The 15,050-nt window shown below is 45.0% G+C and overlaps 1 protein-coding gene across 2 annotated transcripts; it reads right to left on the reverse strand.

Moving 5' to 3' along the window:
• Positions 1-658: 658 nt before the first annotated feature.
• Positions 659-14,907, reverse strand: LOC109867302 (synembryn-B-like). Of its 2 annotated transcripts, none has more exons than XM_020456397.2 (10): positions 14,671-14,907; positions 13,743-13,790; positions 13,011-13,631; positions 11,164-11,258; positions 7,753-7,903; positions 7,422-7,520; positions 6,972-7,116; positions 6,673-6,817; positions 6,250-6,369; positions 659-1,388 (listed from the first exon to the last, which is right to left on the reverse strand). In XM_020456397.2, exons 1-10 carry the CDS (start codon positions 14,752-14,754, stop codon positions 1,280-1,282), a joined length of 1,617 nt encoding a protein of 538 aa, XP_020311986.1. In that variant the 5' UTR covers positions 14,755-14,907; the 3' UTR covers positions 659-1,279. The 2 variants fall into 2 exon arrangements, with proteins under 2 accessions (XP_020311986.1, XP_020311987.1); XM_020456398.2 differs by having other exon boundaries at positions 7,422-7,517; positions 14,671-14,904.
• Positions 14,908-15,050: the final 143 nt, after the last annotated feature.

Genomic DNA, 15,050 nt, shown 5'->3' on the forward strand with positions numbered 1-15,050 from the left:
CTGCGTCAATCAGGCCTTCATGGTCAAATTGCTGCAAAGAAACCACTACTAAAAGGACACCAATAAGAAAAAGAGACTTGCTTGGGCCAAGAAACACGAGCAACAGAGATTAGACCGGTAGAAATCTGTCTTTTGAGTACAAATTTGATATTTTTGGTTCCTACCACCATGTCTTTATGCGATGCAGAGAAGGTGAATGGATTATCTCTGCATGTGTGGTTCCCACCGTGAAGCATGGATGAAAGGGTGCGATAGTGTGTGTGGGGGGGGGGGGGGGGGGGGGGGGGGGGGGGGCGCTTTGCTGGTGACACCGTTGTGATTTATTTAGAATTCAAGGCACACTTAACCAGCAAAACACACAGCCTGGAAGTGTAAGGGCTATTTGACCCAGAAGGAAAGTGATGGAGTGCATCATCTGATGACCTGGCCTCCACAATCACCCGACCTCAACCCAATTGAGATGGTTTGGGATAAGTTGGACCGCAGAGTGAAGGAAAAGTAGCCAACAAGTGCTCAGCATATGTGGGAACTCCTTCAAGACTGTTGGAAAAGCATTCCAGGTGAAGCTGGTTGAGAGAATGCCAAGAGTGTGCAAAGCTGTCATCAAGGCAAAGGGTGGCTACTTTGAAGAATCTCAAATACATTTTGATTTGCTTACTACATGATTCCATGTGTTATTTCATAGTTTTGATGTCTTCTATTATTCTACAATGTAGAAAATTGTAAAAATAATGAAAACCTTTGACTGGTACTGTAAAACCAGTGGCTACTGCTCTGATCATCGTAGCACTAGATGTTACAACAACAACAAAAAGACTTCTCATCCTTATAAATATTGACACTTTAAACATATAAAGAACAAAATCTACATAATTATATCTAAGGAATGATTTCTTATCCAAGTCAAATTTGGTCAAACCCCACCCCGGCTACCATGCTTTCAGTGATTCACATCTATACAGATTACAGTACAATTTGATTAAGAGCTAATCTTCCATTCTATCAAATTTTAGAACACTGAGCAGAGAAATGGTACATCAAATAAAAATACATTTAAGTAGTAACAATGGTGTGGTCGGAACATGTGCTCGACCTTAATCTTGTCCTTTCCTGTGTCGTATCAAGTCAGGCATAAGTCAGCTTTAGAGAACAGAACAGCCTATGGGGAAAGGCCCCTTCAGTCTGACAGACAGAAGAAGACAGACAGGGGTGTGAGGAAATGGGAACTGTGTTGGACACAGCCTATTATAGGTATATGGGGTCTGGGGTGGTAGTGGCTCTAGTCTGAGTCTGAGCTGCAGCTGTCAGTTGTGGGCTGTCTCAGAGCCTCCTCTAGGGGCGCCAGTGAGCCATCCCGCCTCACCCCCATGGGCCTAATCAGCTGCTGCCTGTGGAGCACAGAAACAAATATTACAAACACTATTCTCTAGGCACCAAACGGAAGAAAACAGTAACAGGCCGGGACTACCTGAAGTTGAGGTTTCAAAATGAACATGACAGTGTTTTGATGGTGATTAGAAACATGTTAGGGTCCATTTGCAGGGTCATAAGAATATGATATTCACAATACAGTTTGGAAACCACTGCAGGAGAAAACAAATAGTCACCGTGGAGCTGATAGTTACACTTCTAACCAACAGAGGGGGAGTGCAGAGAAAACAGTCTCACAGACTAGTCACTCATGGCTGAGAAGAGCTTAGCTACTGCATAACAAATACAGCAAAAATCTGCTGCTGTATGTAAAGGCCAGTCTTCTTAAAATGATGGCAGAAACAAAAGTTATGGAACCATACAAAGACACTTACAGGAAATTGGGACATTCCACAAATATATACATGTTTAGTCATTCAGCAGATGCTTAGTCCCAGGTGTGGATTCAGGAATCATCCTCTTCCACATGACACATTGGAGTGTCCAACGCCCACTTGTTTAATTTGGTGGACCAATCTGTTGCCAAAATCCACCTGTGCTGCTTTGAACCTCAACACCCTTTGTGTTAAGTATTCTGCACTTTCTAAACAGGCCCATTGTTGAGTGGTGGTGGTACATCTTTCTTTTCTCTTACATCCAACACTCGAGGACCCTGGATGACGACCCTTCCCTCCTTAATTCACTCAAAACACACACACTCTCACACTTGTTGGTCATCTCCCCTTCCCCCCCTCTTCAGCGGATCAGTTTAATTACAGGATCAGTGCTCTGTCTGATCTCCTCAAAGCCACACCAGGCCCTCTATCCTAATCCAATTATATCTGCACTGTGTGCCACCAGCTCCCTCTCAAATGTGATATCAGTCACAGAATTAGCCAATCAAAGCCTTAAAACCAAGGCCCCATTTGCACTATTCAAACACAAATGAACATATCATTCCTGGTTCCTCCCCCAAAAAACAGCGTAAAGCTCAGGAAGACTATTTTTTTATTTTACCTTTATTTTACTAGGCAAGTCAGTTAAGAACAAATTATTATTTTCAATGACGGCCTAGGAACAGTGGGTTAACTGCCTGTTCAGGGGCAGAACGACAGATTTGTACCTTGTCAGCTCGGGGGTTTGAACTGGCAACCTTCTGGTTACTAATCCAACGCTCTAACCACTAGGCTACCCTGCCAAAGAAGTCTTGGTAAAACAGGGAGGTGAGACAAGTAATATTTTGTTTGTGTGATATGAATACGGAACAAAGGAAATGTTATCTAATGTCTTTTGTCTTTGAGGTTTAGCCTACTTCAGGAAACAGACGCACTGAAAACAGTAACACAACCAAACAAATTCTATTGGCGAACGTACAATCAATAGAGAACAAACTGGACAAGCTCCGTTCGAGACTATCCTATCAACAGAACCTGAATAACTGTAATATCCTATGTTTTTATATGCATCATTCAGACCAAACGGCAGCTTCGGGTAAGGTTAAGGGTGGAGGTGTGTGGGTCTCTTTGTTAACAGCTGGTGTGCAATCTCTAATCTTAATGAAGTCTCAAGGTTTTGCTTGCCTGAGTTAGAATACCTCAAGATAAACTGCAGACCATACTATTTACCAAGATTTTTTGTAGCTGTCTAGTTACCACCACAAACCGATGTTGACACTAAGATCGCACTCAACGAGCTGTATCGGGCCATATGCAAACAAGAATATGCACGTCCAGAGGCAGCAGTGATTTTAACGCAGGGAAACTGATATCTGTCTTACCTAAGTTTTAATAGCATTTCACCTGTGCAACTAATGGCAAAAAAAAAAAAAAATCACCTTTACTTTACACACATAAATGCATACAAAGCACTTCCTCGCCCTCCATTTGGCAAATCTGTCCATAACTCTATCCTCCAGATTCCTTCTTCAAGCTAAAACTCAAACAGGAAGTACCAGTGACACGCCCAATACGGAAGTGGTCCGATGAAAGGGATGCTAAGCTACAGGACTGTTTCACTAGCAACAGACTGGAATATGTTCCAGGATTCATCCGATAACATTGAGGAGTTTACCACATTAGTCACCGGCTTCATTAATAAGTGCATCGACAATGTCCTCCCCACAGTGAGCGTACGTATGTACATATCCCCACCAGAAGCCATGGATTACATGCGGTAAAGGGTAGAGCTGCCGCTTTCAAGGATTGGGACACTAATCCAGATGCTTATAATAAATCCTTCTACGACCTCAGACGAGCCACCAAACAGTCAAAACATCAATATAGGACTAAGATCGAATACTTCTACACCGGCTCAGACGCTCGTCAGATGTGACAAGGGGTTGCAAACTATCATGGATTACAAATGGAAGCCTACCAGACAAGATAAATTCCTTATATGCTCGCTTCGAGGCAAGCAACACAGAACCATGCCTGAGATCACCAGCTGTTCCTGGTGACTGATCTGGCACCGTAGTCGAGGCCACCGGGTTTACAGACAGATTACCAGGACATTTATTCAAATCTCTCCCTGACCCGTCTGTAATACCTACATGTTTCAAGCAGACCACCATAGTCCCTGTAGCAATGAAATGCTTTGAAAGGCTGGTCATGGCTCACAACACCATCATCCAAGACCCACTCCTATTCACATACCACCCCAACAGATCCACTCCCAACTGGTTAAGAGGAACACCTACATGAGAATGCTAATCATTGACTATAGATCAGCATTCAACACCATAGTGCCCTCCATGCTCATTAGTAAGCTCAGGACCCTGGGACTGAACACCTCCCTCTGCAACTGGATGCTGGACTTTGACTGGCCGGCTCCAGCTGGTGAGGGTAGGCAACAACACATCCGCCACGCTGACCGTCAACACGGGAGCCCCTCAGGGGTGATACTTAGTCCCCCCCTGTACTCCCAGTTCACCCACGAATGTGGCCTCGCACGACTCCAACACCATAATTAAGTTAGCCGATTATCACCGACAGTGATGAGACAGACTATAGGGAGGAGGTCAGAGACCTGGCAGTGTGGTGCCTGGACAACAACCTCTCCCTCAAGATGAGCAAGGCAAAGGAGATGATCATGTACTACAGGAAAAGGAGGGCCGAACACGCGGTAGTGGAGCGGGTCGAGAGTCAAGTTCCTTGGTGTCCACCTCACCAACAAACTATCCAAACACACCAAGAAAGTTGGGTACCCAGATCCTCAAAAAGTTCAACAGCTAGCTGATGATCACCGACAGTGATGAGACAGCCTATAGGGAGGAGGTCAGTGACCTGGCAGGGTGGTGCCAGGACAACAATCTCTCCCTCAACGTCATCAAGACAAAAGGAGCTGATTGTGGACTACAAGAAACAGATGAACGAGCACGTCCCAATCCACAACGACAGGGCTGTAGTGGTGTGGTTCGAGAGCTTCAAGTTCCTCTGTGTCCACATCACTAAGGAATTATCATGGTCCATATAAACTAACACAGTCGCGAAGAAGGCACGACAACGCTTCAAAGTTCTACAGCTGCACTATTGCAAGCATCTTGACTGGCTGCATCACCCCTTGGTATTGCAACTGCTTGGCATCCGACCGCAAGGCGCTATAGAGGGTAGTGTGTACAGTCCAGTAAATCACTGGGGCCAAGCTCCCTGCCATCCAGGACCCATGGTGCGTCCTGTCCTGTTCCCCACTCTGCACTGAGGACACAGACCAGCAGATGTAACTATGAGGGAGGGTGCGTGTGTAGGGGGTCAGACTCCGAGCATGTGTTAATTGTAGGAGCGGTTAAGCAGCGACAGAAAGCACATTCTTACGGGGCTCTGAGCCATCTCCTGAGAGCCCATCGTGGGATGTTGGGTAGGTAGGGCAGTGGCTGGCAACTATGGGTGCATCCCAAATGGCACCCAAATCCCTATATAGTCTTAGCCCTGGTCAAAAAGTAGTGCACTATATAGGGAATAGGGTGCCATTTGGGATGAAACCCTGTCATGAACCTCTCCCTCTTTGCGATGTCTCCTTGACACCGACCGAAACACAGCAGAATAGAGATACAAGAGGAGGATGGATCTGGCTTTAGAGGAAAGGAATCTGCCTCTTGTAGACAGGCACACGCGTCTCATTACGACTCAACCCCCAGTCTGTGGCTGAACAATGACAATGTCAGCTTTTCTTGTGCCTGTAAATGTATTCAGCCCTCCACCCCCATGACTCCCTCTATAATTGTACCTATGTCGCAGTCCCACTCCCCTGTCAGTTAGCAGACAATGTTTGGCTCCTGGGCTGAATGAGAAAGCTGAATAAAGGGAGGTAGACACGTATATGTTATTATAAACCCTGACAAAGCGCCACATAAAGGAGTAGAAAGGAGCCGATGGCTGCCGACCCCACTGTGTGGTCTAATTAGGACGCTAATTAATGGCGTGCTGGTAATGATGCTGCAGCGACATGCCGACGGCTTCCATCGACTCCAGCTGAATGCAGGGACGGAGGCGGCGTTAAGGCCGGGGTCTAATTGCGCACCAGGGCTAACGGCAGGAGATTCTTTCTCTAATGAACTGGTTGGCAGGGAGCGCACTCAGTGTCGCTCAGCCTCTCATCCGCATCATTCTTTGACTAGCGCTAGGTTCTGTTCGCTAAGGAAAGGTCAGTGTGAATGAAGACCGCAGCCGTTCAGGTTAAGGGGGATAAATAATAAGCCATAGGGGATCATTCAAACAGGATACACAGCTGTATGGTCCAGAGAGGTTAATCATCTGGCATAGAGTGTTACAATGAGTTACTATGGCAAACATAGCGGTTGTTGTTGCATTCATACATGATGAGGTTGTATGGTGGTTGGCTTACCTTGACAACTTGTCGAACATGTTGACTAGTTCCTGGGCCTCGTACTCTTTCTGCTCCTCAGTCATCTCTTCTATGGGGTTAGGCATGGGTTCCTCCACATGGCCCGTGATGGGGTTGATGCTAAGACAGACAGAGAGACAACAGAACAGATAAGACAGAGGGAAGACTTCGGTGATTATGACCCAATGCTAGGCTGTCCTGAATGTTTTAGATTGAGTGTATCACAGAAGGGGTGTCATGTAAAAGTGATTGATGATACACCCCTTGGCCCTATGGATTATGCTGTAGTTAAAAGTAAATCAATATACTGGTCACTTTAACGACCCACCATAAAGCCAACCCAACAATTCATCCCTACATTTAGCAATTCAAATAAATTAATGCGTGTCTATGGTCCTATATTTAAAGCTCCTGACTACTCACAAAGGTTTAGCCGATTTGTACTCTTCAGTGTCAGAGTCTTCGTCATCTGAATACTTTGTCTCTCCTCGCCCCCCTGCCAGCAGGCCTCGAGCCACCAGGAGTCCTGCTGCATTACCATACCCTGCGTACTTCAACAGGTTGTCCACTGGAAGAATAGAGGGGGGCAGGGGATCAGTACAACACATTAGTAGCTGTAGGATTTATACATCAGGGTTGCATTGACATTAACACATTTCAGTGTGAAACTCAACTTCACCAACTCATACAGCGTGCTCCATCTCCCTCTTTCGCTCTCTCACCGTTCTCTTTGCAGAGGACAAATAGGAACTCTGCTGCGCTCTGCTTCACACCCATGTCCACGTGGGTCATGAGACGCACCAGTTTGTTCCTGATGGTGGACCCGATCTCCGGCCGGACCTTGACCTCCTTCAGAGGGGGCAGCACCTGGAAACACACACAGCCAATGGCGGCTGAGCCACAATGAAAACTGACACGGAGTACACTAGACTTCTGAACGGAGTGATCAGGCCAGCGCATGATGCGTCACAGCTGGATTTAGTTAGAAGACATGTTTTAACAATATCAATGAGATGTCACCAAGATCTGTCATCAATATGCATTTCATATCCCACTCAAGAGGTTTTAAAGATCTTAATTTGGCATCACTTTGTGTGTCCGGATCAGGACAGATGACAAAATACACAGAAAGTGTGTTTGTTCCGAGGCCACTCCCACTCCAGCTCCAGTACCTGTGTCTTGATGTATCTGCGGATCTCCCTGTGGTACCTGGAGCCCTCGGTCAGCAGACTGAGAACTGGGGTCAGCCCCTCTTTGTAGTTGGCGCCCTGCTTGGAATGGGGCACACATGAGGCGTGTGACGACAAGCATTCCCACAGAGGCACTGTAGCAGTGGTGTGGTTCATAGAAATACTAATTATTCAGGAATTAAAGCAATTCTATTTCTATGGTGTGTGGCCAGCTACTAATAGGATGGCCAAAATTTCCACATCTTTTAATTTGCTGACCGCAATGTAGTCGATCTCAAATAGGCAACAATGTCTCTGGTCCACCTGTTCTTACCTTGTCTATCCTCTTCTCCATGAAGTCCAGTAGCACCTGCACAACGTCCATGTTCTTCCCGCTGTACTCCTCCTGCCCCCCCTGGACGGGCACATCAATCAGCACATCCAGACAAGGCACAGGCAGGTTACTAAGCAAATTGATTGCGTGGCTGGAGGAGAAGGAAGGAAGGAAAGTGGTTAATGTACTGGTTATTATGAATGGTCATTAAGAAATGGTTACCTAATTCCTCAGTATAAAACAGACTAGTACTAAAGGTCTACTCTGGAGTCTGGACAATGGGCTAAACCCCTGTGACCAGAGGGACACAACAACAGAATCCATAGGGCCACGGGGTGTATCATCAATCACTTCTACATGACACTCCTGCAGTGCCACTATCTAGCCAAACATTCTCGTATATCCTTCTAAAGAAAGCTTTGTCATTAATTCCCATCAACGAGATGTACAGATAAGACAATGCCATATACACGGAGTCTACAAAACATTAAAAACACCTGCTCTTTCCATGACATAGCTTTCACCTGGTCAGTCTATGACCTCTTACTGATGTTACTTGATAAATCCACTTCAATCAGTGTAGATTAAGAACAGGAGACAGGTTAAAGAAAGATGTTTAAGCCTTGAGATAATTGAGACATGGATTGTGTGTGTGTGCCATTCAGAGGGAGAAGTGGCAAGACAAAATATTTAAGTGCCGAACGGGGTTTGGTAGTATGTGCCAGGTGCACCGGTTTGGGTCAAGAACTGCAACGCTGCTGGGTTCACACACAACAGTTTCCTGTGTGTATCAAGAATTGTCCACCACCCAAAGGACCGCCAGCCAACTTGACAAAACTATGAGAAGAATTGGAGTCAACATGGGCCAGCATCCATGTGGAACGCTTTCGACACCTTGCAGAGTCCTAGCCCCGACGAATTGAGGCTGTTCTGAGGGCAAAAGGGGGGTTGGGGGGGTTGCAACCCAACATTAGGCAGGTGTTCTTAATGTTTTGTACACTCAGCGTACATTTCTTCTAAAAACAGTCTTGGTTTAAAGTTTATACTTTCTCATGAACTGGATTCTGTCACTGTTGACGACAGAGAGTAATCATTGGATGGTAATTAATTTGCCTAATTCGCACGAACCATTTGATGAATGTATACTTAATGTAATCAAATCAAATCTAGAGTCAGCTTTCTATTTCGCAACAAAGCCTCCTTCACTCACACCGCAAAACTTACCCTGGTAAAACTGACTATCCTACTGATCCTCGACTTCGGTGATGTCATCTACAAAATAGCTTCCAATACTCTACTCAGCAAACTGGATGCAGTCTATCACAGTGCTATCCGTTTTGTTACTAAAGCACCTTATACCACCCACCACTGCGACCTGTATGCTCTAGTCGGCTGGCCCTCGCTACATGTTCGTCGCCAGACCCACTGGCTCCAGGTCATCTACAAGTCTATGCTAGGTAAAGCTCCGCCTTATCTCAGTTCACTGGTCACAATGGCAACACCCACCCGTAGCACGCGCTCCAGCAGGTGTATCTCACTGATCATCCCTAAAGCCAAAACCTCATTTGGCCACCTTTCCTTCCAGTTCTCTGCTGCCTGCGACTGGAACGAATTGCAAAAAAAAAAAGATTTTTTAAATAAATTTAAAATTTAAAAATTTAAAAATTAAATATATATATATATTTTTTTTAATCGCTAAAGTTAAAGACTTCTATCTCCCTCACCAACTTTAAACATCTGCTATCTGAGCAGCTAACCAATCGCTGCAGCTGTACATAGTCCATCGGTATATAGCCCACCCAATCTACCTACCTCATCCCCATACTGTTTTTATTTTATTTACTTTTCTGCTCTTTTGCACACCAGTATCTCTACTTGCACATGTTCATCTGATCGTTTATCACTCCAGTGTTAATCTGCTAAATTTGTATTATTCACTCCTATTGCCTATTTATTGCCTACCTCCTCATGCCTCTTGCACACAATGTATATAGATTTTTTTTTTCTACTATGTTATTGACTTGTTTATTGTTTACTCCAAGTGTAACTATGTGTTGTTGTCTGTTCACACTGCTATGCTTTATCTTGGCCAGGTCGCAGTTGCAAATGAGAACTTGTTCTCAACTAGCCTACCTGGTTAAATAAAGGTGAAATAAAAAATTAAATAAAACCTCTTGGGTAGGGGGCAGTATTTTCACATCCAGATGAAAAGCGTGCCCAAAGTAAACTGCCTGTTACTCAGGCCCAGAAGCTAGGATATGCATATAATTGGTAGATTTGGATAGAAAACACAAAAAAAGTTTCTAAAACTGTTAAAATAATGTCTGAGTATAACAGAACTGATATGGCAGGCGAAACCGAGGACAAACCATCCCAAAAAAAAGAACATTTCAGCCTACCACTATTTTCAATGGCTGTCACTTATAATATAAGGCGAAGTTCTCCCAGATTGAAGTTCCTAGGGCTTCCACCAGTTTCAGGCTGGTTTTTGGAAAAATTTGCCATAAATTGTAGTGTTTCTAGGTGGCTCCCATTTCGGCTGTAGTGTTTCCAAGTGCCTGAATGAGAGCGCGTTCTTTGGTATTTTCATCTGGTAAAGACAACGATTCTTCGTCTTAATTTTGTATAGTTTATTTACGTATTAGGGTACCTAAGGTTTGATTATAAATGTTATTTGACTTGTTTGGAAAAGTTTATTAGTAATGTTTGAGATTCATTTTGATGGAGGGAAACTGGGTGGATTATTGACTGGATATAAAGTACATTATCGAACAAAAGGACCATTTGTGATGTAACTGGGACCTTTTGGAGTGCCAACAGAAGATCAAAGGTAAGGCATTTTTTATATCGTTATTTCTGACTTTTGTGTCGCACCTGCCTAGTTGAAATATGTTTTTCATGGTTTTGTATGCGGGGCGCTGTCCTTAGATAGTCGCATGGTGTGCTTTCGCCGTAAAGCCTTTTTGAAATTTGACACAGCTGCTGGGTTAACAAGAAGTTAAGCTTTATTTTGATGTATTACACTTGTGATTTTATGAAATGTAGTTTGAATTTCACCGAATGTTGGCCAGGTGGGACGCTACCGTCCCACAAGAAGTGAACCAGGTAAGACCCATTGGAGGTTAAAAACCTATTTTGTGAGGGCGACCTGGCCAGAAGGCAAAACAGGGAAATAGCAGTGTATACATAAAATATTACAAGAAAAAAAAATACAAAATACACAAGACAAGTTAGAGACAAGTTAGATACATTTGAAGATTAGAAACTGCAGCTATCACAAAACAGTGTCGTCAATCAGAGTCTTAAAAACAGGCAAGGATACTAACTCCACTAACTTTAATATATTTTGATACTTTAAGGATGCAGTTTAGCTCTGTTGTGTGGAGAGCAATGAGCAGAAGGGTTTCCAACCTGTGTGCTTCCTCTGTTTTGTCCTCTGCCTGAGTCTTTAGCATCAATAGATGGCGCATGATGGCGGTGATGAGGCGGAGCTGGTGGTCACCATCCTATCAAATGAAGGATGTACAACAGCATGATCCTCAGAAGCATTTCACTGGTTAAAACAAAAGGAGGGGAGGGTCTAAGCAAGTAGGGGTAAGTAGGATCAAATTTGCTGTGGGAGAAGTGGGAAAGGGTCATCTCAAAAAGAAGAAAAAGAGCGAAAGAGACTTACTATGGAGATTGAGGTCAGACCTAAAACCTGACTCACAGGCTTTCCATGCCATGCAAATGAGCATGTGGGATTGACTTTTGAGGTGAACACAGGGCTATTCTGATTAACGCTGAAGTGGGAGGGACTCAACAAGATGTCAGCTACAATGGTGAGAGGCAAGCATGGAGAAAATGTATTTGGACAAATTGAAGCACAATATGAGCTAGCAGTTAAAGCAGACAGCTCTCCTAACCAGCCTGAATTAGAAAAATATTCTCAAATAAATAACTATCAAAGACACGATTGTGTCCCTCTGCTTCATTCTGTGATGCTATAGGTTGAGCGAATGCTGAAGGGGCTGAGTGACATAAGAATTTCACTAGCCCCCCATGGCTAATCGAGAAAGTTGTGAAGGTGCCAAAGTGGCTTAAGAGAGGTGAGATAGCTGATAAAGCTGTCCGTTCCCATGAGCTAGCATCAACAGTCACTCAACAAAGCCAAGTCTTGTTGATACACTATTGATACCTTGCATGCTTTGGTTGATACCTTCAACTAAAGCATGCAAAGTTTGGTGGCTTCAATGCTGAATTCTAAATATTCACAGGGGAGATGTAAAGGAGATGTGTCCATCCACAGCGATGCAATGCATTTATGTTCATACAGTATCTCTAAACACATGCACTGTGCTCATGGCTGCAGTGTCTTGCCTTCTGTGAGCTCTGAATACACACACACACACAGTTTATTAGGTACACCCATCTAGTACCGGCTCGGACCCCACTTTGCCTACAGACCAGCCTGAATTCTTTGGGCATGGATTGTACAAGGTGTCAGAAACATTTGTTGCTCAATTGGTATCAAGGGACCTAAAGTGTGCGTGGAAAACATTCCAACACCAGAACACCACTGCCACCTCCACAGCCTGTACCAAATCCTGACTCTGCCATCAGCATGACGCAACAGGAACCGGTATTCGGCAGACCAGGCAATGTTTTTCCACTCAATTGTCCAGTGTTGGTGATCGTGTGCCCACTGGAGCCACTTCTTCTTGTTTTTAGCTAATTGGAGTAGAACCCGGTTTGGTCATCTGCTGCAATAGCCCATCTGTGACAAGAATCGACAAGTTGTGCGTTCCAAGATGCCGTTCTGCACACCACTGTACTGCACCGTTATTTGTCTGTTTGTGGTTTGTTAGCTTGCACGATTCTTCCCATTCTCCTACGACCTCTCATCAACGAGCTGTTTTCACCCACAGGACTGCTGCTGACTGGATGTTTTTTGTTTGTTGCAGGATTCTCTGTAAACCCTAGACACTGTCATGTGTGAAAATCCCAGAGGGGGTCCTTTTCTGAGACACTCGATCCACCGCACCTGGACCGACGATCAGACCACACTCAAAGTCACTTACGTCACTTGTTTGGCCCATTCTAATGTTTAATCGAACAGTAACTGAATGCCTCGATGTCTGCCTGCTTTACATAGCAAGCCATGTGATCCATTTTCGTGAACCTAATAAACTGTCCGGTGAGTGTACATTACAAACACGGAGTACATATCCTCTTTAAAAACAATGTTTAACAGACTGAGTGTAACCGTGTAAACTCACCTCGTCGCTAGTGTCAGACAGCGTGAGGTTGAACAGGGCTTTCAGGGCCTCCATGGCCCTCTCATTGTCTTCAGCAGGGATGGGCAGGGCCTGGGGGTCTAGAGGGGCCACCTCGTAGGGGCCCACCCAGCGTACATCCAGGGTACACTCCAGCACCTCTTTGAGGAGCCCCAGGGCACACAGCTCCCTCCGGAGTGCCCCCCGGACGTCTGGTCGCAGCGCCGAGAGCAGGAAGAGCAGGCGCAGAGAGAACAGGCCCACCTCGTGGCGCCCAGTGCGGGCGGCGTGCAGGCGGGCACACAGACCCCGTGCAAGCTGCACGTCGGCACCCACCTGCTGCGCTGCAGTGCTGTTGAACACCACGTTACACAGGCACTTGAGGGCCTCCACCACTACCCTCTCTTTCTCCTCTATCTGGACCTCCCTCTGCAGGCTGTCACCCTCTTCCGCTCCCCCCCGCAACCGGGCCAGCCCGGCCAGGACCAACATGCCCTCCCGGGTTCCCACAGGGCCCAGGACCCGCTTGTCTCGGGACAGAATGCGGAGGGTCTCCAGGCAGGTACTCTGACAGCGGGGCCCAACCTGCCTCCCCAGCACAGTCAGTAGGCCCTGACACAGCCTCTGCACAGGGAGAGAGAAACTGTTGGTTCACCATCAAACACACAAGGGAGCAGAAGCATCAGGCTATAAGTGAAAGTAAAGCATCAGACAACGCAAAGAGCATTTACTTACACTTCGTAGATCCTCCCCTTTTGGGTCAAAGGTGAATGTGAGATTATTCTGAAAATACAAAACAATGCCCAATGAGACAAAAGTCAAATGCATATTCCTTTGCTAAATGTGTTTTATCACCTTCATCTATGCAACAGTGCATGAAGAAAGTAGCATATTCTCAGTAATGTTATCTGGAATAAATTTGCTTCTAAAATACAGTAACAGATAAGCAGAAGAGGCTGCTGGTTGTTGATAACTAGAGATGTGCAAACTGATCAGAACTAGGAGTGCATTACCTATAAGATCGTAATGCAAATTATAGCCTATCAGACACTCTCGGTCAGAGGATGGGCTGTTTGTAATGGCTGGAATATAATAAATTGGAACAGAGTCTAAAGTAGTTTCCATTTGTTTGATACTGGTCCATTTATTCCATTCCAGCCATTACAATGAGCCCATCCTCCTATAGCTCCTTCCATCAGCAACCTCTGTTCTGGGTATAAGTGACAGCCACCAACCGCGTTGGCTACCAAGCTCAAGTCACCGCAGGAAGAGCTGCAATAGCTGTTACTAAATGGGAGCTAGATACACAATATATAATTAAACTGTAAAGTTAACTAGCTACCAAATAACGTTAAGCATGCTGTCATTGCATGCACACATGGTTAATAAGAGATACCCTGCCATTTTTGGACAACATCACCCAACCAACTAGCAGCAACCAAGCCATGATGAAAATATGCTAATCACTTCCTGCAACACAACAATGGGCATTAAACTCGTTGATTCCATGCAAAGAGGGGAGTTCTAGCTAGACATGTCGTTTTAGTACTCATTTTCGCAGCTATGATTATGTAAATGTTTTTAGATGGCTAGCTAGCAAGCTAAATTAGCTAGCTAATGACTTTGTTTGGGTAGACGTCAAAGCAAGGAGAATCCCACCCACCTCTCCGTTGTACTTGTACAAAAGCCTTTCAATGTCCTCTTCATTGTCAGTTTGAAGCTGCAACAGGATAATGTTTAAATCCATTATTCAAATATTTCGATGACAATTCAATAATTGTAATGTTAGTGTAAGTCTCTGAACAAATGACACCCTATTTCTCTCTATTCATCTGACACAGCTGGCTCCGGTTAGGCTAGCTCATAGAGATATATAGAGGACTCATGTTTATATCTGTGCCACAATAGCGTATGTGACAGCATGGGTAGGACATTGACAAGTATGGTTAGGACATTGACAAGTATGGTTAAATGCATACTTGGACTGTGTCTGAAAGTGGGCGTTACAAAATAAGTGGGTGGATCAACAGGAGTGGGTGTAAT

The sequence above is a fragment of the Oncorhynchus kisutch genome, linkage group LG22, assembly GCF_002021735.2.
Source record: "Oncorhynchus kisutch isolate 150728-3 linkage group LG22, Okis_V2, whole genome shotgun sequence".
Taxonomy (NCBI): Eukaryota; Metazoa; Chordata; class Actinopteri; order Salmoniformes; family Salmonidae; genus Oncorhynchus; species Oncorhynchus kisutch.